Source organism: Scyliorhinus torazame, chromosome 5 (genome assembly GCF_047496885.1).
Source record: "Scyliorhinus torazame isolate Kashiwa2021f chromosome 5, sScyTor2.1, whole genome shotgun sequence".
Classification (NCBI taxonomy): Eukaryota; Metazoa; Chordata; class Chondrichthyes; order Carcharhiniformes; family Scyliorhinidae; genus Scyliorhinus; species Scyliorhinus torazame.
Window position 1 is genome coordinate 328442012 of NC_092711.1, and position 25739 is coordinate 328467750.

Here is a 25739-nt window from a genome sequence, read left to right on the forward strand (position 1 = left end):
AACAAAATTCGGCAGGAGCTAGGGAATGTGGATTGGGAGCAGCTGTTTAAGGGTGAATCCACATTTGAAATGTGGGAGTCTTTTAAGGAAAGTTTGATTAGAGTGCAGGACAGATATGTCCCTGTGAAAATGAGGGATAGAAATGGCAAGATTAGGGAACCATGGATGACGGGTGGAATTGTGAGACTAACTAAGATGAAAAAGGAAGCATACATAAGATCTAGGCGACTTAAAACTGATGAAGCTTTGGAGGAATATCGGGAAAGTAGGACAAATCTCAAACGCGCAATAAAGAGGGCTAAAAGGGGTCATGAATTATCTTTGGCTAACAGGGTTAAGGAAAATCCCAAAGCCTTCTATTCGTATATAGGGAGCAAGAGGGTAACTAGAGAAAGGATTGGCCCACTCAAAGACAAAAGAGGGAATTTATGCATGGAGTCAGAGGAAATGGGTGAGATTCTTAATGAGTACTTTGCATCGATATTCACCGAGGAGAGGGACATGATGGATGTTGAGGCTAGGGATGGATGTTTAAATACTCTAGGTCAAGTCGGCATAAGGAAGGGGGAAGTTTTGGGTATTCTAAAACATTAAGGTGGACAAGTCCCCAGGTCCGGATGGGATCTATCCCAGGTTAGATGAGGGAAGCGAGGGACGAAATAACTGGGGCCTTAACAGATATCTTTGCAGCATCCTTGAGCATGGGTGAGGTCCCGGAGGACTGGAGAATTGCTAATGTTTTCTCTTTGTTTAAGAAGGGTAGCAGGGATAATCCAGGGAATTATAGACCTGTGAGCTTGACGTCAGTGGTAGGCAATTTGTTGGAGAAGATACTGAGGGATAGAATCTATTCACATTTGGAAGAAAATAGACTTATCAGTGACAGGCAGCATGGTTTTGTGCAGGGATGGTCATGTCTTACAAACCTAATAGAATTCTTTGAGGAAGTGACAAAGTTAATTTATGAGGGAAGGGCTGTAGATGTCATATACATGGACTTCAGTAAGGCATTTGATAAAGTTTCCCATGGCAGGTTGATGGAAAAAGTGAAGTCGTATGGGGTTCAGGGTGTATTAGCTAGATGGATAAAGAACTGGCTGGGCAACAGGAGACAGAGAGTAGTGGTGGAAGGGAGTGTCTCAAAATGGAGAAAGGTGACTAGTGGTGTTCCACAGGGATCCGTGCTCGGACCACTGTTGTTTGTGATATACATAAATGATCTGGACGAAGGTATAGGTGGTCTGATTAGCAGGTTTGCAGATGATACTAAGATTGGTGGAGTTGCAGATAGCGAGGAGGACTGTCAGAGAATACAGCAAAATATAGATAGATTGGAGAGTTGGGCAGAGAAATGGCAGATAGAGTTCAATCCAGGCAAATGCGAAGGTGTGTGTGAGTATGTGTGTGTGAGAGTGTATGTGAGGGTGTGTGAGGGTGTGTGTGAGTATGTGTGTGAGGGTGTGTGTGTGTGAGGGTGAATGTGAGGGTGTGTGTGTGTGTGAGGGTGAGTGTGAGGGTGTGTGTGTGTGAGGGTGTGTGTGTGAGAGTGTGTGTGTGAGGGTGTGTGTGAGGGTGTGTGTGAGGGTGTGTGTGGGGGTGTGTGTGAGGGTGTGTGTGAGGGTGAGTGTGAGTAAGGGTGCGTGTGAGGGTGAGTGTGAGGGTGTGTGTGTGAGGGTGTGTGTGAGGGTGTGTGTGAGTGTGTGTGTGTGAGGGTGTGTGTGTGTGCGGGTGTGTGGGAGGGAGAGTGTGGGTGTGTGTGAGTGTGAGTGTGTCTGTGAGGGTATGTGTGAGGATGTTTGTGAGGGTGTGTGTGCGTGCGTGTGAGGGTGTGTATGTGTGTGAGGGTGTGTGTGTGTGTGAGGGTGTGTGTGTGTAAGGTTGAGTGTGAGGGTATGCATGAGTGTGTGTGTGAGTGTGTGTGTGTGAGGGTGTGTGTGTGTGAGTGCGTGTGTGTGTGTGAGGGTGAGTGTGAAGATGTGTGTGTGGGTGAGTGTGAGAGTGTGTGTGTGGGTGTGTGTGAGAGTGTGTGTGTGTGAGGAGTGTGAGGGTGTGTGTGAGGGCAGTGTGAGGGAGTGTGTGTGAGGGTGTGTGTGAGGGTGAGTGTGAGTGTGTGTTAGGGTGTATGTGTGTGTGTGTGAGGGTGTGTGTGTGTGAGGGTGAGTGTGAGGGTGTGTGTGTGGGTGTGCGTCAGGGTGTGTGTGTCTGTGAGAGTGTGTGTGAGGGTGCGTGTGTGTGAGTGTGTGTGAGGGTGCGTGTGTGTGAGGTGAGTGTGAGGGTGTGTGTGTGTGAGGGTGTGTGTGTGGGTGTGTGTGTGGGTGTGTGTGAGGGTGTGTTTGTGTGTGTGTATGTGAGGGTGTGTGTGAGGGTGTGTGTGAGGGTGTGTGTGAGGATGTGTGTGTGTGAGGGAGTGTGTGAGTGTGTGTGTGAGGCAGAGTGGGTGTATGAGGGTGTGTGTAAGGGAGTGTTTGTGTGTGAGGCAGGGTGTGTGTGATGGAGTGTGTGTGCCAAGGTGTGTGTGAGTATGTGTGTGTGAGGGTGTGTGTGTGTGAGGGTGTGTGTGTGTGAGGGTGTGTGTGTGTGTGTGAGGGTGTGTTTGTGGGTGTGTGTGAGGGTGTGTGTGTGAGGGGGGTGTGAGGGTGAGTGTGAGGGTTTGTGTGAGGGTTTGTGTGGGGGTGGGTGAGTGTGTGTGTGAGGGTGAGTGTGAGGGTGTGTGAGTGTAAGGGTACGTGTGAGGGTGTGTGCAAGTGTGTGTGAGGGTGTGTGCGTGCGGGTGTGCGTAAGGGTGAGTGTGTGTGTGTGTGCGTGTGAGAGTGTGTGTGAGGGTATGCGTGAGGGCGTTTGTGAGGGTGTGTGTGTGTGCGTGTGAGGGTGTGTGTGTCAGTAAGGTTGAGTGTGAGGGTGTGCGTGAGTGTATGTGTGAGGGTGTGTGTGTGTGAGGGTGTGTGTGAGGGTGAGGGTGAGTGTGAGTGTGTGTGTGTGAGGGTGTGTGTGTGTGTGTTAGGGTGTCTGTGTGTTTGTGTGAGGGTGTGTGTGTGTGAGGGTGTGTGTGAGGGTGTGTGTGAGGGTGGGGGTGAGTGTGTGTGTGTGTGTGTGTGTGAGTGTGTGTGTGTTAGGGTGAGTGTGAGGGTGTGTGTGTGGGTGGGTGGCAGGGTGTGTGTGTGTGTGAGGGTGTATGTGAGGGTGTGTGTGAGTGTGTGTGAGGGTGCGTGTGTGTGAGGGTGAGTGTGAGGGTGTGTGTGTGTGAGGGTGTGTGTGTGCGTTTGTGTGAGGGTGTGTTTGTGTGAGTGTGTATGTGAGGGTGTGTGTGAGGGTGTGTGTGAGGGTGTGTGTGAGGATGTGTGTGTGAGGGTGTGTGTGAGTATGTGTGTGAGGGTGTGTGTGTGTGAGGGTGAGGGTGAGGGTGTGTGAGTGTGAGGGTGTGCGTGAGTGTATGTGTGAGGGTGTGTGTGTGTGAGGGTGTGTGTGAGGGTGAGGGTGAGTGTGAGTGTGTGTGTGTGAGGGTGTGTGTGTGTGTGTTAGGGTGTCTGTGTGTTTGTGTGAGGGTGTGTGTGTGTGAGGTTGAGTGTGAGGGTGTGTGTGTGTGTGTGTGTGTGAGGGTGTGTGTGTGAGGGTGAGTGTGAAGATGTGTGTGAGGTTGAGTGTGAGGGTGTGTGTGTGGGTGTGTGTGAGAGTGTGTTTGTGAGGAGTGTGAGGGTGTGTGTGTGTGAGGGTGTGTGTGAGGGTCAGTGTGAGGGAGTGTGTGTGAGGGTGTGTGTGTGTGAGGGTGTGTGTGAGGGTGGGGGTGAGTGTGTGTGTGTGTGTGAGTGTGTGTGTGTTAGGGTGAGTGTGAGGGTGTGTGTGTGGGTGGGTGGTAGGGTGTGTGTGTGTGTGAGGGTGTATGTGAGGGTGTGTGTGAGTGTGTGTGAGGGTGAGTGTGTGTGAGGGTGAGTGTGAGGGTGTGTGTGTGTGAGGGTGTGTGTGTGCGTGTGTGTGAGGGTGTGTTTGTGTGAGTGTGTGTGTGTGTGAGGGTGTGTGTGTGAGGGTGTGTGTGTGAGGGTGTGTGTGAGGGTGTGTGTGTGAGGGTGTGTGTGAGGGTGTGTGTGAGGGTGTGTGTATGAGGGTGTGTGTGAGTATGTGTGTGAGGGTGTGTGTGTGTGAGGGTGAGGGTGTGTGAGGGTGAGTGTGAGGGTGTGTGTGTGTGTGAGGGTGTGTGTGTGCGTGTGTGTGAGGGTGTGTTTGTGTGAGTGTGTATGTGAGGGTGTGTGTGAGGGTGTGTGTGAGGCTGTGTGTGAGGATGTGTGTGTGTGTGAGGGAGTGTGTGAGCAAGTGTGTGACGGAGAGTGGGTGTGTGAGGCAGGGTGTGTGCGATGGTGTGTGTGTGCCAAGGTGTGTGTGAGTATGTGTGTGTGAGGGTGTGTTTGAGTATGTGTGTGAGGGTGTGTGTGTGTGAGGGTGAGGGTGAGGGTGTGTGTGTGTGAGGTGTGTGTGTGTGTGAGGGTGTGTTTGTGGGTGTGTGTGAGGGTGTGTGTGTGTGAGGGGGGTGTGAGGGTGAGTGTGAGGGTACGTGTGAGGGTTTGTGTGGGCGTGTGTGAGTGCGTGTATGAGGGTGAGTGTGAGGGTGTGTGCGAGTGTGTGTGTGTGAGGGTGTATGTGTGCGAGTGTGTGTGTGTGTGTGTGAGGGTGTATGTGTGCGGGTGTGCGTGAGGGTGAGTGTGTGTGAGTGTGTGTGTGAGGGTATGCGTGAGGGTGTTTGCGAGGGTGTGTGTGTGTGCGTGTGAGGGTGTGTGTGTGTAAGGTTGAGTGTGATGGTGTGCTTGAGTGTATGTGTGAGGGTGTGTGTGTGTGAGGGTGTGTGTGAGGGTGAGGATGAGTGTGAGTGTGTGTGTGTGAGGGTGTGTGTGAGGGTGAGTGTGAGTGTGTGTGTGTGAGGGTGTGTGTGTGTGAGAGTGTGTGTGTGAGGGTGAGTGTGAGGATGTGTGTGTGGGTGTGTGTGAGGGTGTGTGTGTGTGGGTGTGTGTGAGGGTGTGTGTGAGGATGTGTGTGAGAGTGTGTGTGAGGGTGTGTGTGAGGGTGTGTGTGAGGGTGTGTGTGAGGGTCTCTGTGTGTGAGGGTGAGTGTGAGGATGTGTGTGAGGGTGTGTGTGAGGGTGTGTGTGAGAGTGTGTGTGTGAGGGTGTGTGTGAGGATGTGTGTGAGGGTGTGTGTGAGGATGTGTGTGAGAGTGTGTGTGAGGATGTGTGAGAGTGTGTTTGTGTGAGTGTGTGTGAGGGTGTGTGTGAGGGTGTGTGTGAGAGTGTGTGTGAGAGTGTGTGTGAGGGTGTGTGTGAGGGTGTGTGTGAGAGTGTGTGTGAGGATGTGTGTGAGAGTGTGTGTGAGGATGTGTGTGAGTGTGTTTGTGTGAGTGTGTGTGAGGATGTGTGTGAGGGTGTGTGTGAGGGTGTGTGTGAGAGTGTGTGTGAGGGTGCGTGTGAGGGTGTGTGTGAGGGTGTGTGTGAGGGTGTGTGTGAGAGTGTGTGTGAGGGTGTGTGTGAGGGTGTGTGTGAGAGTGTGTGTGAGGGTGTGTGTGAGGGTGTGTGTGAGAGTGTGTATGTGAGGGTGTGTGTGAGGGTGTGTGTGAGGGTGTGTGTGTGAGTGTGTGTGAGGGTGTGTGTGAGGGTGTGTGTGAGAGTGTGTATGTGAGGGTGTGTGTGAGGGTGTGTGTTTGTGACACACACCCTCACACCCACCCACGCACACACCCTCACACACACACACACTCACACAAACACACACCCTCACATACACACCCTCACACTCACCCCCACACAATCACTTTTAAAATAACCACGAAGTGTAAACCACGAGAACAAATCTACCACCGACAATGCAACTCGCTCAGAGTAAGATTGGCATTTTCCTCATTCCTAGGCTTGGCTAACAAGTTGGTGAACATTCCTCTGGTTTCGCTGAAACAAGAGCCCAAGCTGACTGCTCGCTGCCTCTGTGTCAGGGAGGGTGACATTAACAACCCTGTCATCTCAATCAGCTTGAGATTCTTCACTCCAATCCGCTGCAGCAAGGCTGCTGTTTTACAGCAATGGGATTGAAAGGACCGCAATTCATCGCTGTAGCCTTTCGCTGTCAGTGAGAATTCAGCAACTTCAGCACCCACGATTGTCAGCACCACAGACTCATGGAGGACTCAGGTAAGGAAGTGAAGCAGAACACAAAACATCTCCCATTCCTGTTAGCTATAGAGCGATCACTCACTGCTCAGAGATGTAGCTGTGTCACCGTGCTGTTAGCTACTGAGCGATCTCTCACTCTGCTCAGAGATGTACCTGTGTCACCGTGCTGTTAGCTACAGAGCGAACTCTCACTCTGCTCAGAGATGTAACTGTGTCACCATGCTGTTAGCTACAGAGCGATCTCTCACTCTGCTCAGAGATGTACCTGTGTCACCGTGCTGTTAGTTACAGAGCGATCTCTCACTCTGCTCAGAGATGTACCTGAGTCACCGTGCTGTTAGCTACAGAGCGATCACTCACTGCTCAGAGATCTACCTGTGTCACCGTGCTGTTACCTACAGAGCGATCTCTCACTCTGCTCAGAGATGTACCTGTGTCACTGTGCTGTTAGCTACAGAGCGATCTCTCACTCTGCTCAGAGATGTACCTGTGTCACCGTGCTGTTAGCTACAGAGCGATCTCTCACTCTGCTCAGAGATGTACCTGTGTCACCGTGCTGTTAGCTACAGAGCGATCTCTCACTCTGCTCAGAGATGTACCTGTGTCACCGTGCTGTTAGCTACAGAGCGATCTCTCACTCTGCTCAGAGTTATACCTGTGTCACCGTGCTGTTAGCTACAGAGCGATCACTCACTCTGCTCAGAGATGTACCTGTGTCACCGTGCTGTTAGCTACAGAGCGATCTCTCACTCTGCTCAGAGATGTACCTGTGTCATCGTGCTGTAAGCTACAGAGCGATCACTCACTCTGCTCAGAGATGTACCTGTGTCACCGTGCTGTTAGCTACAGAGCGATCACTCACTCTGCTCAGAGATGTACCTGTGTCACCGTGCTGTTAGCTACAGAGCGATCACTCACTTTGCTCAGAGATGTACCTGTGTCCCCGTGCTGTTACCTACAGAGCGATCTCTCACTCTGCTCAGAAATGTACCTGTGTCACCGTGCTGTTAGCTACAGAGCGATCACTCACTTTGCTCAGAGATGTACCTGTGTCCCCGTGCTGTTACCTACAGAGCGATCACTAACTCTGCTCAGAGATGTACCTGTGTCACCGTGCTGTTACCTACAGAGCGATCACTCACTCTGCTCAGAGATGTACCTGTGTCACCGTGCTGTTACCTACAGAGCGATCACTCACTCTGCTCAGAGATGTACCTGTGTCACCGTGCTGTTAGCAACAGAGCGATCTCTCAATCTGCTCAGAGATGTACCTGTGTCACCGTGCTGTTACCTACAGAGCGATCTCTCACTCTGCTCAGAGATGAACCTGTGTCACCGTGCTGTTAGCCACAGAGCGACCTCTCACTCTGCTCAGAGATGTACCTGTGTCACCGTGCTGTTAGCTACAGAGCGATCTCTCACTCTGCTCAGAGATGTACCTGTGTCACCGTGCTGATAGCAACAGAGCGATCTCTCAATCTGCTCAGAGATGTACCTGTGTCACCGTGCTGTTACCTACAGAGCGATCTCTCACTCTGCTCAGAGATGAACCTGTGTCACCGTGCTGTTAGCCACAGAGCGACCTCTCACTCTGCTCAGAGATGTACCTGTGTCACCGTGCTGTTAGCTACAGAGCGATCTCTCACTCTGCTCAGAGATGTACCTGTCTCACCGTGCTGTTAACTACAGAGCGATCACTCACTCTGCTCAGAGATGTACCTGTGTCACCGTGCTGTTAGCTACAGAGCGATCTCTCACTCTGCTCAGATATGTACCTGTGTCACCGTGCTGTTAGCTACAGAGCGATCTCTCACTCTGCTCAGAGATGTACCTGTCTCACCGTGCTGTTAGCTACAGAGCGATCTCTCACTCTGCTCAGAGATGTACCTGTCTCACCGTGCTGTTAACTACAGAGCGATCACTCACTCTGAACAAAGAACAAAGAACAAAGAACAAAGAAATGTACAGCACAGGAACAGGCCCTTCGGCCCTCCAAGCCCGTGCCGACCATACTGCCCGACTAAACTACAATCTTCTACACTTCCTGGGTCCGTATCCTTCTATTCCCATCCTATTCATATATTTGTCAAGATGCCCCTTAAATGTCCCTATCGTCCCTGCTTCCACTACCTCCTCCGGTAGCGAGTTCCAGGCACCCACTACCCTCTGCGTAAAAAACTTGCCTCGTACATCTACTCTAAACCTTGCCCCTCTCACCTTAAACCTATGCCCCCTAGTAATTGACCCCTCTACCCTGGGGAAAAGCCTCTGACTATCCACTCTGTCTATGCCCCTCATAATTTTGTATACCTCTATCAGGTCGCCCCTCAACCTCCTTCGTTCCAGTGAGAACAAACCGAGTTTATTCAATCGCTCCTCATAGCTTATGCCCTCCATACCAGGCAACATTCTGGTAAATCTCTTCTGCACCCTCTCTAAAGCCTCCACATCCTTCTGGTAGTGTGGCGACCAGAATTGAACACTATACTCCAAGTGTGGCCTAACTAAGGTTCTATACAGCTGCAACATGACTTGCCAATTCTTATACTCAATGCCCCGGCCAATGAAGGCAAGCATGCCGTATGCCTTCTTGACTACCTTCTCCACCTGTGTAGCCCCTTTCAGTGATCTGTGGACCTGTACTCCTAGATCTCTTTGACTTTCAATACTCTTGAGGGTTCTACCATTCACTGTATATTCCCTACCTGCATTAGCCCTTCCAAAATGCATTACCTCACATTTGTCCAGGTTAAACTCCATCTGCCATCTCTCCGCCCAAGTCTCCAGACAATCTAAATCCTGCTGTATCCTCAGACAGTCCTCATCGCTATCCGCAATTCCACCAACCTTTGTGTCGTCTGCAAACTTACTAATCAGACCAGTTACATTTTCCTCCAAATCATTTATATATACTACAAAGAGCAAAGGTCCCAGCACTGATCCCTGTGGAACACCACTGGTCACAGCCCTCCAATTAGAAAAGCATCCCTCCATTGCTACCCTCTGCCTTCTATGGCCTAGCCAGTTCTGTATCTACCTTGCCAGTTCACCCCTGATCCCGTGTGACTTCACCTTTTGTACTAGTCTACCATGATGGACCTTGTCAAAGGCCTTACTGAAGTCCATATAGACAACATCTACTGCCCTACCTGCATCTGCTCAGAGATGTACCTGTCTCACCGTGCTGTTAGCTACAGAGCGATCTCTCACTCTGCTCAGAGATGTACCTGTCTCACCGTGCTGTTAACTACAGAGCGATCTCTCACTCTGCTCAGAGATGTACCTGTGTCACCGTGCTGTTAGCTACAGAGCGATCTCTCACTCTGCTCAGAGATGTACCTGTGTCACCGTGCTGTTAGCTACAGAGCGATCTCTCACTCTGCTCAGAGATGTACCTGTGTCACCGTGCTGTTACCTACAGAGCGATCACTCACTCTGCTCAGAGATGTAGCTGTGTCACCGTGCTGTTAGCTACAGAGCGATCTCTCACTCTGCTCAGAGATGTACCTGTGTCACTGTGCTGTTAGCTACAGAGCGATCTTTCACTCTGCTCAGAGATGTACCTGTGTCACCGTGCTGTTAGCTACAGAGCGATCACTCACTCTGCTCAGAGATGTACCTGTGTCACCGTGCTGTTACCTACAGAGCGATCACTCACTCTGCTCAGAGATGTACCTGTGACACTGTGCTGTTAGTTACAGAGCGATCTCTCACTCTGCTCAGAGATGTGCCTGTGATACTGTGCTGTTAGTTACAGAGCGATCTTTCACTCTGCTCAGAGATGTGCCTGTGTCACCGTGCTGTTACCTACAGAGCGATCATTCAATCTGCTCAGAGATATACCTGCGTAACCGTGCTGTTAGCTACAGAGCGATCTCTCAATCTGCTCAGAGATGTACCTGTGTCACCATCATGTTAGCTACAGAGCGATCTCTCACTCTGCTCAGAGATGTACCTGTGTCACCATGCTGTTAGCTACAGAGCGATCTCTCACTCTGCACAGAGATGTACTGTGTCACCGTGCTGTTAGCTACAGAGCGATTTCTCACTCTGCACAGAGATGTACCTGTGTCACTGTGCTTTTAGCTACAGAGCGATCTCTCACTGTGCTCAGAGATGTACCTGTGTCACTGTGCTGTTAGCTACAGAGCGATCACTCACTGCTCAGAGATGTACCTGAGTCACTGTGCTGTTACCTACAGAGCGATCTCTCACTCTGCACAGAGATGTACTGTGTCACTGTGCTTTTAGCTACAGAGCGATCTCTCACTGTGCTCAGAGATGTACCTGTGTCACCGTGCTGTTAGCTACAGAGCGATAACTCACTGCTCACAGATGTACCTGTGTCACCGTCCTGTTACCTACAGAGCGATCTCGCACTCTGCTCAGAGATGTACCTGTGTCACCGTGCTGTTAGCTACAGAGCGATCACTCACTCTGCTCAGAGATGTACCTGTGTCACCGTGCTGTTAGCTACAGAGCGATCTCTCACTCTGCTCAGAGATGTACCTGTGACACTGTGCTGTTAGTTACAGAGCGATCACTCACTCTGCTCAGAGATGTACCTGTGTCACCGTGCTGTTAGCTACAGAGCGATCACTCACTGCTCAGAGATGTACCTGTGTCACCGTCCTGTTACCTACAGAGCGATCTCGCACTCTGCTCAGAGATGTACCTGTGTCACTGTGCTGTTAGCTACAGAGCGATCTCTCACTCTGCTCAGAGATGTACCTGTGTCACCGTGCTGTTAGCTACAGAACGATCTCTCACTCTGCTCAGAGATGTACCTGTGTCACCGTGCTGTTACCTACAGAGCGATCTCTCACTCTGCTCAGAGATGTACTGTGTCACCGTGCTGTTAGCTACAGAGCGATCTCTCACTCTGCTCAGAGATGTACCTGTGTCACTGTGAATCTAGCTACAGAGCGATCTCTCACTGTGCTCAGAGATGTACCTGTGTCACCGTGCTGTTAGCTACAGAGCGATCACTCACCGCTCAGAGATGTACCTGTGTCACCTTGCTGTTAGCTACAGAGCGATCACTCACTGCTCAGAGATCTACCTGTGTCACCGTGCTGTTAGCAACAGAGCGATGTCTCATTCTGCTCAGAGATGTATCTGTGTCACCGTGCTTTTAGCTACAGAGCGATCTCTCACTCTGCTCAGAGATGTACCTGTGTCAACGTGCTGTAAGCTTCAGAGCGATCTCTCACTCTGCTCAGAGATGTACCTGTGTCACCGTGCTGTTAGCTACAGAGCGATCTCTCACTCTGCTCAGAGATGTACCTGTGTCACCGTGCTGTTAGCTACAGAGCGATCTCTCACTCAACTCAGAGATGTACCTGTGTCACCGTGCTGTTAACTACAGAGCGATCACTCACTCTGCTCAGAGATGTACCTGTGTCACCGTGCAGTTACCTACAGAGCGATCATTCAATCTGCTCAGAGATATACCTGCGTCACCGTGCTGTTACCTACAGAGCGATCTCTCACTCTGCTCAGAGATGTACCTGTGTCACCGTGCTGTTAGTTACAGAGCGATCACTCACTGCTCAGAGATGTACCTGTGTCACCGTGCTGTTACCTACAGAGCGATCTCTCACTCTGCTCAGAGATGTACATGTGTCACCGTGCTGTTAGCTACAGAGCGATCTCTCACTCTGCACAGAGATGTACTGTGTCACCGTGCTGTTAGCTACTGAGCGATCTCTCACTCTGCACAGAGATGTACCTGCGTCACCGTGCTGTTACCTACAGAGCGATCTCTCAATCTGCTCAGAGATGTACCTGTGTCACCGTGCTGTTAGCTACAGAGCGATCTCTCACTCTGCTCAGAGATGTCCCTGTGTCACCGTGCTGTTACCTACAGAGCGATCCCTCACTCTGCACAGAGATGTACTGTGTCACTGTGCTTTTAGCTACAGAGCGATCTCTCACTGTGCTCAGAGATGTACCTGTGTCACCGTGCGGTTAGCTACAGAGCGATCACTCACTGCTCTGAGATGTACCTGTGTCACCGTCCTATTACCTACAGAGCGATCTCGCACTCTGCTCAGAGATATACCTGTGTCACTGTGCTGTTAGCTGCAGAGCGATCACTCACTCTGCTCAGAGATGTACCTGTGTCACCGTGCTGTTAGCTACAGAGCGATCTCTCACTCTGCTCAGAGATGTACCTGCGTCACCGTGCTGTTAGCTACAGAGCGATCACTCACTCTGCTCAGAGATGTACCCGTGTCACCAAGCTGTGAGCTACAGAGCGATCTCTCACTGTGCTCAGAGATGTACCTGTGTCACCGTGCTGTTAGCTACAGAGCGATCTCTCACTCTGCTCAGAGATGTACCTGTGTCACCGTGCTGTTACCTACAGAGCGATCACTCACTCTGCTCAGAGATGGACCTGTGTCACCGTGCTGTTACCTACAGAGCGATCCCTCACTCTGCTCAGAGATGTACCTGTGTCACCGTGCTGTTAGCTACAGAGCGATCTCTCACTCAGCTCAGAGATGTACCTGTGTCACCGTGCTGTTACCTACAGAGCGATCACTCACTCTGCTCAGAGATGGACCTGTGTCACCGTGCTGTTACCTACAGAGCGATCCCTCACTCTGCTCAGAGATGTACCTGTGTCACCGTGCTGTTAGCTACAGAGCGATCTCTCACTCTGCTCAGAGATGTACCTGAGTCACTGTGCTGTTACCTACAGAGCGATCACTCACTCTGCACAGAGATGTACTGTGTCACCGTGCTGTTAGCTACAGAGCGATCTCTCACTCTGCTCAGAGATGGACCTGTGTCACCGTGCTGTTAGCTACAGAGCGATCTCTCACTCTGCACAGAGATGTACTGTGTCACCGTGCTGTTAGCTACAGAGCGATCTCTCACTCTGCTCAGAGATGGACCTGTGTCACCGTGCTGTTAGCTACAGAGCGATCTCTCACTCTGCACAGAGATGTATCTGTGTCACCGTGCTGTTAGCTACAGAGCGATCTCTCACTCTGCTCAGAGTTATACCTGTGTCACCGTGCTGTTAGCTACAGAGCGATCTCTCACTCTGCACAGAGATGTATCTGTGTCACCGTGCTGTTAGCTACAGAGCGATCTCTCACTCTGCACAGAGATGTATCTGTGTCACCGTGCTGTTAGTTACAGAGCGATCTCTCACTCTGCTCAGAGATGTACCTGTGTCACCGTGCTGTTAGCTACAGAGCGATCTCTCACTCTGCACAGAGATGTATCTGTGTCACCGTGCTGTTAGTTACAGAGCGATCTCTCACTCTGCTCAGAGATGTACCTGTGTCACCGTGCTGTTAGCTACAGAGCGATCTCTCACTCTGCACAGAGATGTATCTGTGTCACCGTGCTGTTAGTTACAGAGCGATCTCTCACTCTGCTCAGAGATGGACCTGTGTCACCGTGCTTTTACCTACAGAGCGATCACTCACTCTGCTCAGAGATGTACCCGTGTCACCGTGCTGTTAGCTACAGAGCGATCTCTCACTCTGCTCAGAGATGCACCTGTGACACTGGCCTGTTACCTACAGAGCGATCTCGCACTCTGCTCAGAGATATACCTGTGTCACCGTGCTGTTACCTACAGAGCGATCACTCACTCTGCTCAGAGATGTACCTGTGTCACTGGCCTGTTACCTACAGAGCGATCTCGCACTCTGCTCAGAGATATACCTGTGTCACCGTGCTGTTACCTACAGAGCGATCACTCACTCTGCTCAGAGATGTACCTGTGTCACCGTGCTGTTAGGTACAGAGCGATCTCTCACTCTGCTCAGAGATGTACCTGAGTCACCGTGCTGTTAGCTACAGAGCGATCTCTCACTCTGCTCAGAGATGTTCCTCTGTCACTGTGCTGTTACCTAGAGAGCGATCTCTCACTCTGCTCAGAGATGTACCTGTGTCACCGTGCTGTTAGCTACAGAGCGATCTCTCACTCTGCTCAGAGATGTACCTGTGTCACCGTGCTGTTAGCTACAGAGCGATCTCTCACTCTGCTCAGAGATGTACCTGTGTCACCGTGCTGTTAGCTACAGAGCGATCTCTCACTCTGCTCAGAGATGTACCTGTGTCACCGTACTGTTAGCTACAGAGCGATCTCTCACTCTGCTCAGAGATGTACCTGTGTCACCGTGCTGTTAGCTACAGAGCGATCTCTCACTCTGCTCAGAGATGTACCTGTGTCACCGTGCTGTTAGCTACAGAGCGATCACTCACTCTGCTCAGAGATGTACCTGTGTCACTCTGCTGTTACCTACAGAGCGATCTCTCACTCTGCTCAGAGATGTACCTGCGTCACCGTGCTATTAGCTACAGAGCGATCTCTCACTCTGCTCAGAGATGTACCTGTGTCACCGTGCTGTTAACTACAGAGCGATCTCTCACTCTGCTGAGAGATGTACCTGTGTCACCGTGCTGTTAGCTACAGAGCGATCACTCACTCTGCTCAGAGATTTACCTGTGTCACTGTGCTGTTACCTACAGAGCGATCTCTCACTCTGCTCAGAGATGTACCTGTGTCACCGTGCTGTTAGCTACAGAGCGATCTCTCACTCTGCTCAGACATGTACCTGTGTCACCGTGCTGTTAGCTACAGAGCGATCTCTCACTCTGCTCAGAGATGTACCTGTGTCACCGTGCTGTTAACTACAGAGCGATCACTCACTCTGCTCAGAGATGTACCTGTGTCACCGTGCTGTTAGCTACAGAGCGATCTCTCACTCTGCTCAGAGATGTACCTGTGTCACCGTGCTGTTAGCTACAGAGCGATCTCTCACTCTGCTCAGAGATATACCTGTGTCACCGTGCTGTTAGCTACAGAGCGATCTCTCACTCTGCTCAGAGATGTACCTGTGTCACCGTGCTGTTACCTACAGAGCGATCTCTAACTCTGCTCAGAGATGTACCTGTGTCACCGTGCTGTTACCTACAGAGCGATCTCTCACTCTGCTCAGAGATGTACATGCGTCACCGTGCTGTTAGTTACAGAGCGATCACTCACTCTGCTCAGAGATGTACCTGTGTCCCCGTGCTGTTAGTTACAGAGCGATCTCTCACTCTGCTCCGAGATGTACCTGTGTCACCGTGCTGTTAGCTACAGAGCGATCACTCACTCTGCTCAGAGATGTACCTGTGTCACTGTCCTGTTAGCTACAGAGGTAGATTGGGGGAGACTATTGGCAGGCAAAGGGACGGCTGGTAAATGGGAGGCATTTAAAAATGTGTTAACCAGGTTGCAGGGTAAGCACATTCCCTATAGAGTGAAGGGCAAGGCTGGTAGAAGTAGGGAACCCTGGATGACTCGAGATATTGAGACTCTGGTCAAAAAGAAGAAGGAGGCATATGACGTACATAAGCAACTGGGATCAAGTAGATCCCTTGAAGAGTATAGAGATTGTCGAAATAGAGTTAAGAGGGAAATCAGGAGGGCAAAAAGGGGACATGAAATTGCTTTGGCAAATAATGCAAGGGAGAATCCAAAGAGATTCTACAGATACATAAAGGGGAAAAGAGTAACTCGGGACAGAGTCGGGCCTCTTAAGGATCAACAAGGACATCTATGTGCAGAGCCACAAGAGTTGGGTGAGATCCTGAATGAATATTTCTCATCGGTATTCATGGTGGAGAAAGGCATGGATGTTAGGAAACTAAGGGAAATAAATAGTGATGTCTTGAGAAGTGTGCATATTACAGAGGAGGAGGTGCTGGAAGTCTTAAAGCGCATCAAGGTAGATAAATCCCCGGGACCTGATGAAATGTATCCCAGGATGTTGTGGGAGGCTAGGGAGGAAATTGCGGGTCCCCTAACCGAGATATTTGAATCATCGGCAGCCACAGGTGAGGTGCCTGAAGATTGGAGAGTGGCGAATGTTGTGCCCTTGTTTAAGAAGGGCAGCAGGGAAAACCCTGGGAACTACAGACCGGTGAGCCTAACGTCTGTAGTAGGTAAGTTGCTAGAAGGTATTCTGAGAGACAGGATCTACAAGCATTTAGAGAGGCAAGGACTGATTCGGGGCAGTCAGCATGGCTTTGTGCGTGGAAAATCATGTCTCACAAATTTGATTGAGTTTTTTGAGGGAGTGACCAAGAATGTAGATGAGGGCAGTGCAGTAGATGTTGTCTACATGGACTTTAGCAAAGCCTTTGACAAGGTACCGCATGGTAGGTTGTTGCAGAAGGTTAAAGCTCAAGGGATCCAGTGTGAGGTTGCCAATTGGATTCAAAATTGGCTGGGCGACAGAAGGCAGAGGGTGGTTGTAGAGGGTTGTTTTTCAAACTGGAGGCCTGTGACCAGTGGTGTGCCTCAGGGATCGGTGCTGGGTCCACTGTTATTTGTGATTTATATTAATGATTTGGATGAGAATTTAGGAGGCATGGTTAGTAAGTTTGCAGATGACACCAAGATTGGTGGCACAGTGGATAGTGAAGAAGGTTATCTAGGATTGCAACGGGATCTTGATCAATTAGGCCAGTGGGCCGACGAATGGCAGATGGAGTTTAATTTAGATAAATGTGAGGTGATGCATTTTGGCAGATCGAATCAGGCCAGGACCTACTCAGTTAATGGTATGGCGTTGGGGAGAGTTATAGAACAAAGAGATCTAGGAGTACAGGTTCATAGCTCCTTGAAGGTGGAGTCGCAGGTGGACAGGGTGGTGAAGAAGGCATTCGGCATGCTTGGTTTCATTGGTCAGAACATTGAATACAGGAGTTGGGACGTCTTGTTGAAGTTGTACAAGACATTGGTACGGCCACACTTGGAATACTGTGTGCAGTTCTGGTCACCCTATTATAGAAAGGATATTATTAAACTAGAAAGAGTGCAGAAAAGATTTACTAGGATGTTGCCGGGACTTGATGGTTTGAGTTATAAGGAGAGGCTGGATAGACTGGGACTTTTTTCCCTGGAGCGTAGGAGGCTTAGGGATGATCTTATAGAGGTCTATAAAATAATGAGGGGCATAGATAAGGTAGATAGTCAACATATTTTCCCAAAGGTAGGGGAGTCTAAAACTAGAGGGCATAGGTTTAAGGTGAGAGGGGAGAGATTCAGAAGGGCCCAGAGGGGCAATTTCTTCACTCAGAGGGTAGTGAGTGTCTGGAATGGGCTGCCAGAGGTAGTAGTAGAGGTGGGTACAATTGTGTCTTTCAAAAAGCATTTAGATAGTTACATGGGTAAGATGGATATAGAGGGTTATGGGCCAAGTGCGGGCAACTGGGACTAGCTCAATGGTAAAAACTGGGCGGCATGGACTGGTTGGGCCGAAGGGCCTGTTTCCATGCTGTAAACTTCTATGATTCTTCTATGATTCTACAGAGCGATCACTCACTCTGCTCAGAGATGTACCTGTGTCACCGTGCTGTTAGCTACAGAGCGATCACTCACTCTGCTCAGAGATGTACCTGTGTCACCGTGCTGTTAGCTACAGAGCGATCACTCACTCTGCTCAGAGATGTACCTGTGTCACCGTGCTGTTAGCTACAGAGCGATCACTCACTCTGCTCAGAGATGTACCTGTGTCACTGTGCTGTTACCTACAGAGCGAACTCTCACTCTGCTCAGGGATGTACCTGTGTCACCGTGCTGTCAGCTACAGAGCGATCACTCACTCTGCTCAGAGATGTACCTGTGTCACCGTGCTGTTAGTTACAGAGCGATCTCTCACTCAGCTCAGAGATGTACCTGTGTCACCGTGCTGTTAGCTACAGAGCGATCACTCACTCTGCTCAGAGATGTACCTGTGTCACCGTGCTGTTAGTTACAGAGCGATCTCTCACTCAGCTCAGAGATGTACCTGTGTCACCGTGCTGTTAGCTACAGAGCGATCACTCACTCTGCTCAGAGATGTACCTGTGTCACTGTGCTGTTTGCTACAGAGCGATCTCTCACTCTGCTCAGAGATATACCTGTGTCACTGTGCTGTTTGCTACAGAGCGATCTCTCACTCTGCTCAGAGATATACCTGTGTCACTGTGAAGTTAGCTACAGAGCAATCACTCACTCTGCTCAGAGATATACCTGTGTCACTGTGCTGTTTGCTACAGAGCGATCTCTCACTCAGCTCAGAGATATACCTGTGTCACTGTGAAGTTAGCTACAGAGCGATCTCTCACTCTGCTCAGAGATATACCTGTGTCACTGTGAAGTTAGCTACAGAGCGATCACTCACTCTGCTCAGAGATATACCCGTGTCACTGTGCTGTTTGCTACAGAGCGATCTCTCACTCTGCTCAGAGATATACCTGTGTCACTGTGCTGTTAGCTACAGAGCGATCTCTCACTCTGCTCAGAGGTGTACCTGTGTCACCGTGCTGTTAGCTACAGAGCGATCACTCACTCTGCTCAGAGATGTACCTGTGTCACCGTGCTGTTTGCTACAGAGCGATCACTCACTCTGCTCAGAGATGTACCTGTGTCACCGTGCTGTTAGTTACAGAGCGATCTCTCACTCTGCTCAGAGATGTACCTGTGTGTGGTAGTATGTATTGGGGGTCATGTGGGACTGGAAGCCCTAATGTCATTGGCTGACAGATCCCGGGTCCTGGTTGGCCGTTGACCTCAAGCTCCGCCCTGAAGGCGGAGTATAAGAAGCCGAAGTCCTCCCCCGCAGGCCAGTTTACTATCGAGCTGCGGGGGAACAGACACGCTTAATAAAGCCTCATCGACTTCACTCTATTCGTCTCACGGAGTCTTTGTGCGCTACAATTTATTAAACGTGCCTAAAAAGGACTATGGAGCTCAGGATCATCCCGGAATGCCTGAGGATCAGCCCCCACGCAGTGAATGCGGCAGCAGCCTTCAAACACTGGCAGACTTGCTTCGAGGCCTACCTCAGAACGGCCACCGGCCGGGTCTCAGACGAACAAAAACTGCAGGTCCTGCACTCGAGGGTGAGCACGGAGATTTTCACCCTCATTGAAGACACCCGCGATTTCCAGACGGCGTTCACAGCACTGAGAATCTCTACGTTCGCCCAGTTAACCAAATCTACGCTCGCTACCAGCTCGCGACGAGACGGCAAAGTCCCGGAGAATCGATGGACGAGTTCTACGCCGCGCTTCTGATTTTGGGACGAGCCTGCAGCTGCCCTTCGGTGAATGCAAACGAACACACGGACATGTTAATGCGCGATGCTTTTGTGGCAGGTACGCAATCCTCCCAAATCCGCCAAAGACTTCTAGAAAAAGAGTCGCTAGGACTCTCAGAGGCACGGGCCCTAGTAGCCTCCCTAGACGTGGCCGCGCGTAATACCCGCGCCTACGGCCCCGACCGCGCGGCAGGCCATTGGGCCCCGTACGTACCCGTTGCGGCAAACCCACCCCCCCGGACACCCCACAGGCTTGCGCAGTCCAAACGCCGAGTCGCACCGGGGGCGCCCGCTGTTATTTCTGCGGCCAGGCGAAGCACCCCCGACAGCGCTGTCCGGCCCGCGCAGCCATCTGCAAAAGCTGCGGGAAGAAGGGCCATTATGCGGTTGTCTGCCGGTCCCGCGAGGTCGCCGCCGTCCCGGGAGCACAGGGAGCCCTGCAAGCAGTCTATGCGTCCCAAACCCCCCCAGCACGCCATGTGCGACCCGCAGGCGCAGCCGCTCTGGTTCCCGACCACCGCGGTCCCGGGAGAACTGGGAGCCCTGCACGCCGCCTACGCTCCCCAACCCCCCTCCCCGCAGTCCATGTACGACCCGCCGCCGGCGCTCCCGCTTTGGGTGCCGGCAAACACTCTCCACGGTGAGGAAGGGGTCTTTCGCGTCGCGAACGCAACCCTCACCCCCGTCCCGCGCCCCACGCCTGACCCGCCGGCGCCACCTACCTGGACCCCGACCACCGCTGTCCCCGGCGAGGGAGCTCCGCGCGGTCCTAGCGCCCGCGGCCCTGGCGCTCGCAGTGAAGGAGCTCCGCGCGGTCCTAGCGCTCGCGGTCCTAGCGCTCCCAGACCCCCCAGCACACCATGTGCGACCCGCAGGCGCCGCCATTTTGGGTCCCGACCACCACGAGGGGAGGAAGGGCGCCGCCATCTTGGACCACCCCCGACCTGTACGACGCATGGGGGCGGCCATTTTGTCCACCCCCGACGCCATCTTGTGACCCCTCAGCCACGTGCAATGTATGGGGGTGGCCATTTTGTCCATCCCCGACGCCATCTTGGACGGCAACAACGGACCCCACCCCACTACTACAACCACGGCTCGCTTCGATTACGCTCGATCAGGCTCGGCCCCGGACTCTCCAGACGATGACGACAATGGTCCTAATTAACGGCCACGAGACGCCATGTCTAGTCGACTCCGGGAGCACGGAAAGTTTTATACACACCGACACGGTAAGACGCTGTTCCTTAACTACCTACCCCAGCGCACAAAAGATTTGCCTAGCTGCAGGATCCCACTCCGTACAGATCCAGGGATTCTGCATAGTTACCCTAACGGTACAGGGGAGGGAATTCAAAAACTACAAACTTAACGTCCTTCCCCAACTCTGTGCCCCCACCTTGCTGGGCTTAGATTTCCAATGTAACCTACAGAGCCTTACGTTTAAATTCGGCTGCCCCATACCCCCACTCAGTATCTGCGGCCTCGCTACCCTCAAGGTGCAACCCCCGTCCTTGTTTGCGAACCTCACCCCGGATTGCAAACCCGTCGCCACTAGGAGCAGACGGTACAGCGCCCAGGACCGGACCTTCATTCGGTCCGAAGTCCAGCGGCTACTAAAGAAGGGCATAATCCAGGCCAGCAATAGTCCCTGGAGAGCACAGGTGGTAGTAGTGAAGACAGGGGAGAAACAAAGGATGGTCATAGACTATAGCCAGACCATCAACAGGTACACACAACTAGACGCGTACCCTCTCCCCCGCATATCCGACATGGTCAATCGGATTGCCCAGTATAAAGTCTTCTCCACCGTGGACCTCAAGTCCGCCTACCATCAGCTCCCCATCCGCCCAAGTGACCGCAAGTACACAGCCTTCGAGGCAGACGGGCGATTATACCATTTCCTAAGGGTTTGACGTCACAAACGGGGTCTCGGTCTTCCAACGGGAGATGGACCGAATGGTTGATCAACATGGGTTACGGGCCACGTTCCCGTATCTCGACAATGTAACCATCTGCGGCCAAACCAGCAGGACCACGACGCCAACCTCCAAAAATTCCTCCAGACCGCCAAAGCCTTGAACCTCACGTACAACGAGGACAAGTGCATTTTTAGCACCGACCGGCTAGCCATTCTGGGCTACATAGTGCGCAATGGGATAATAGGCCCCGACCCCGAACGTATGCGCGCACTCATGGAATTTCCCCTCCCGCACTGCTCAAAAGCCCTGAAACGCTGCTTGGGGTTCATTTCGTACTACGCCCAGTGGGTCCCCCAGTACGCAGACAAGGCCCGCCCCCTAATACAGACCACGACCTTCCCTCTGTCGACAGAGGCTTGCCAGGCCTTCAGCCGCATCAAAGCGGACATCGCAAAGGCCACGATGCGCACCATCGACGAGTCCCTCCCCTTCCAGGTCGAGAGCGACGCCTCAGACGTAGCTCTAGCGGCCACCCTTAACCAAGCGGGCAGACCCGTGGCCTTCTTCTCCCGAACCCTCCACACCTCAGAAATGCGCCACTCCTCAGTGGAAAAGGAAGCCCAAGCCATAGTAGAAGCTGTGCGACATTGGAGGCATTACCTGGCCGGCAGGAGATTCACTCTCCTCACTGACCAACGGTCGGTAGCCTTCATGTTCGATAATGCACAGCGGGGCAAGATTAAAAATGACAAGATCTTAAGGTGGAGGATCGAGCTCTCCACCTTCAACTATGAGATTTTGTATCGTCCCGGAAAGCTGAACGAGCCGTCCGATGCCCTATTCCGCGGCACATGTGCCAACGCACAAATTGACCGCCTCCAAACCCTCCACGAGGACCTCTGCCACCCGGGGGTCACTCGGTTTTACCACTTTATCAAGTCCCGCAATCTCCCATACTCTTTAGAGGAGGTCCGAACAGTCACAAGGGACTGCCACATCTGCGCGGCATGCAAGCCGCATTTTTTCAGGCCAGATGGAGCGCACCTGATTAAGGCTTCCCGCCCCTTTGAACGCCTCAGTCTCGATTTCAAAGGGCCCCTCCCCTCCACCGACCGCAACGCGTATTTCCTTAATGTAGTGGACGAATACTCCCGCTTCCCTTTTGCCATTCCCTGCTCCGACATGACCGCGGCCACAGTCATTAAAGCCCTGAACACCATCTTCACACTGTTCGGTTACCCCGCATACGTCCACAGCGACAGGGGGTCCTCTTTCATGAGTGACGAGCTGCGCCAGTTCCTGCTCAGCAAGGGCATAGCCTCAAGCAGGACGACCAGCTACAACCCCCGGGGGAACGGGCAAGTAGAAAGGGAGAACGGCACGGTCTGGAAGGCCGTCCTACTGGCCCTACGGTCCAGGGACCTCCCAGTTTCACGGTGGCAGGAGGTCCTCCCGGACGCTCTCCATTCCATCCGGTCGTTATTATGTACAAGCACTAATCAAACGCCTCACGAGCGTCTCCTTGTCTTCCCTAGGAGGTCCTCCTCTGGAACGTCGCTGCCGACCTGGCTGGCGGCCCCAGGACCCATCCTGCTCCGAAAGCACGTGCGGGCACATAAGGCGGACCCGTTGGTCGAAAGGGTTCACCTCCTCCACGCAAACCCCCAGTACGCCTACGTGGAGTACCCCGACGGCCGACAAGACACGGTCTCCCTGCGGGATCTGGCGCCCGCCGGCACCACGCACACCCCCCCGACACCATTCACCCAACCCCCCCTCCCTGCCACCGCCGCACCCCGCGACCGCCCCCTTCCCAGGAGGATCAGTCCCCCTCCCCTTTGCACCGACAGCTGAAACCGTGCGGCTCCCGGAGGCGACAACACTGGTACAAGCACCACCACCACCACCGCCGAGGCGATCGACACGGACGACCAGACCGCCCGACCGACTCGTGGCGTCGATGTAAAACAAAGATGGACTGTTCAAAGGACATTTTGTTTTTTTCCTATACCCTCTGTAAATAGTTGCAACAGGACGATACTGTCCAATACTGTGCTACCATGTGAATGTTCTATCATCCCAGGACCAGCCCTGTAAACCCTTACCACCATACGAAGCATCACCGCGCCGTGTTCATTTTTGACAAGGGGTGAATGTGGTAGTATGTCTTGGGGGTCATGTGGGACTGGAAGCCCTAATGTCATTGGCTGACAGATCCCGGGTCCTGGTTGGCCGTTGACCTCAGCTCCGCCCTGAAGGCGGAGTATAAGAAGCCGGTGCCTTCCCCCGCAGGCCAGTTTACTATCGGGCTGCTGGGGAACAGACACGCTTAATAAAGCCTCATCGACTTCACTCTGTTTGTCTCACGGAGTCTTTGTGCGCTACACTGTGTCACCGTGCTGTTAGCTGCAGAGCGATCTCTCACTCTGCTCAGAGATGTACCTGTGTCACCATGCTGTTAGCTACAGAGCGATCTCTCACTCTGCTCAGAGATGTACCTGTGTCACTGTGCTGTTACCTACAGAGCGATCTCTCACTCTGCTCAGAGATGTCCCTGTGTCACCGTGCTGTTAGTTACAGAGCGATCTCTCACTCTGCTCAGAGATGTCCCTGTGTCACCGTGCTGTTAGTTACAGAGCGATCTCTCACTCTGCTCAGAGATGTACCTGTGTCACCGTGCTGTTAGCCACAGAGCGATCTCTCGCTCTGCTCAGAGATGTACCTGTGTCACCGTGCTGTTAACTACAGAGCGATCTCTCACTCTGCTCAGAGATCTACCTGAGTCACCGTGCTGTTACCTACAGAGCGATCTCTCACTCTGCTCAGAGATGTACCTGTGTCACTGTGCTGTTAGCTACAGAGCGATCTCTCACTCTGCTCAGAGATGTCCCTGTGTCACCGTGCTGTTAGTTACAGAGCGATCACTCACTCTGCTCAGAGATGTACCTGTGTCACCGTGCTGTTAGCTACAGAGCGATCTCTCACTCTGCTCAGAGATGTACCTGTGTCACCGTGCTGTTAGCTACAGAGCGATCTCTCACTCTGCTCAGAGATGTACCTGTGTCACCGTGCTGTTAGCTACAGAGCGATCTCTCACTCTGCTCAGAGATGTACCTGTGTCACCATGCTGTTAGTTACAGAGCGATCACTCACTCTGCTCAGAGATGTACCTGTGTCACCGTGCTGTTAGCTACAGAGCGATCACTCACTCTGCTCAGAGATCTACCTGTGTCACCGTGCTGTTAGCTACAGAGCGATCACTCACTGCTCAGAGATGTACCTGTGTCACCGTGCTGTTAGCTACAGAGCGATCTCTCGCTCTGCTCAGAGATGTACCTGTGTCACCGTGCTGTTAGCTACAGAGCGATCTCTCACTCTGCTCAGAGATGTACCTGTGTCACCGTGCTGTTAGCTACAGAGCGATCTCTCGCTCTGCTCAGAGATGTACCTGTGTCACCGTGCTGTTAGCTACAGAGCGATCTCTCACTCTGCTCAGAGATGTACCTGTGTCACTGTGCTGTTAGCTACAGAGCGATCACTCACTCTGCTCAGAGATGTACCTGTGTCACCGTGCTGTTAGTTACAGAGCGATCTCTCACTCTGCTCAGAGATGTACCTGTGTCACTGTGCTGTTAGCTACAGAGCGATCTCTCACTCTGCTCAGAGATATACCTGTGTCACCGTGCTGTTAGCTACAGAGCGATCTCTCACTCTGCTCAGAGTTATACCTGTGTCACCGTGCTGTAAGCTACAGAGCGATCTCTCACTCTGCTCAGAGATGTACCTGTGTCAACGTGCTGTTACCTACAGAGCGATCTCTCACTCTGCTCAGAGATGTACCTGTGTCACTGTGCTGTTAGTTACAGAGCGATCTCTCACTCTGCTCAGAGATGTACCTGTGTCACCGTGCTGTTAGCTACAGAGCGATCTCTCACTCACTGCTCAGAGATCTACCTGTGTCACCGTGCTGTTAGCTACAGAGCGATCTCTCACTCTGCTCAGAGATCTACCTGTGTCACCGTGCTGTTAGCTGCAGAGCGATCTCTCACTCTGCTCAGAGATGTACCTGTGTCACTGTGCTGTTAGCTACAGAGCGATCTCTCACTCTGCTCAGAGATATACCTGTGTCACCGTGCTGTTAGCTACAGAGCGATCTCTCACTCTGCTCAGAGATGTACCTGTGTCACCGTGCTGTTAGCTACAGAGCGATCTCTCACTCTGCTCAGAGTTATACCTGTGTCACCGTGCTGTTAGCTACAGAGCGATCACTCACTCTGCTCAGAGATATACCTGTGTCACCGTGCTGTTAGCTACAGAGCGATCTCTCACTCTGCTCAGAGATGTACCTGTGTCACCGTGCTGTTAGCTACAGAGCGATCACTCACTCTGCTCAGAGATGTACCTGTGACACTGTGCTGTTAGCTACAGAGCGATCTCTCACTCTGCTCAGAGATGTACCTGTGTCACCGTGCTGTTAGCTACAGAGCGATCTCTCACTCTGCTCAGAGATGTACCTGTGTCACCGTGCTGTTAGCTACAGAGCGATCTCTCACTCTGCTCAGAGATGTACCT

At 52.1% G+C, this 25739-nt stretch overlaps 1 protein-coding gene across 1 annotated transcript in view; it reads left to right on the forward strand.

Annotated features, from left to right (window-relative positions):
• Nucleotides 1-5928: 5928 nt before the first annotated feature.
• LOC140421337 (transcription cofactor vestigial-like protein 1) overlaps nucleotides 5929-25739 on the forward strand; it is a 118082-nt gene continuing 98271 nt past the window's right edge. Inside the window, exon 1 of the mRNA XM_072506009.1 lies at nucleotides 5929-6163. Within this exon, the coding sequence (XP_072362110.1) occupies nucleotides 6151-6163 (13 nt within the window). The 5' untranslated portion in view covers nucleotides 5929-6150. The remainder of the gene's footprint in view (nucleotides 6164-25739) is intronic.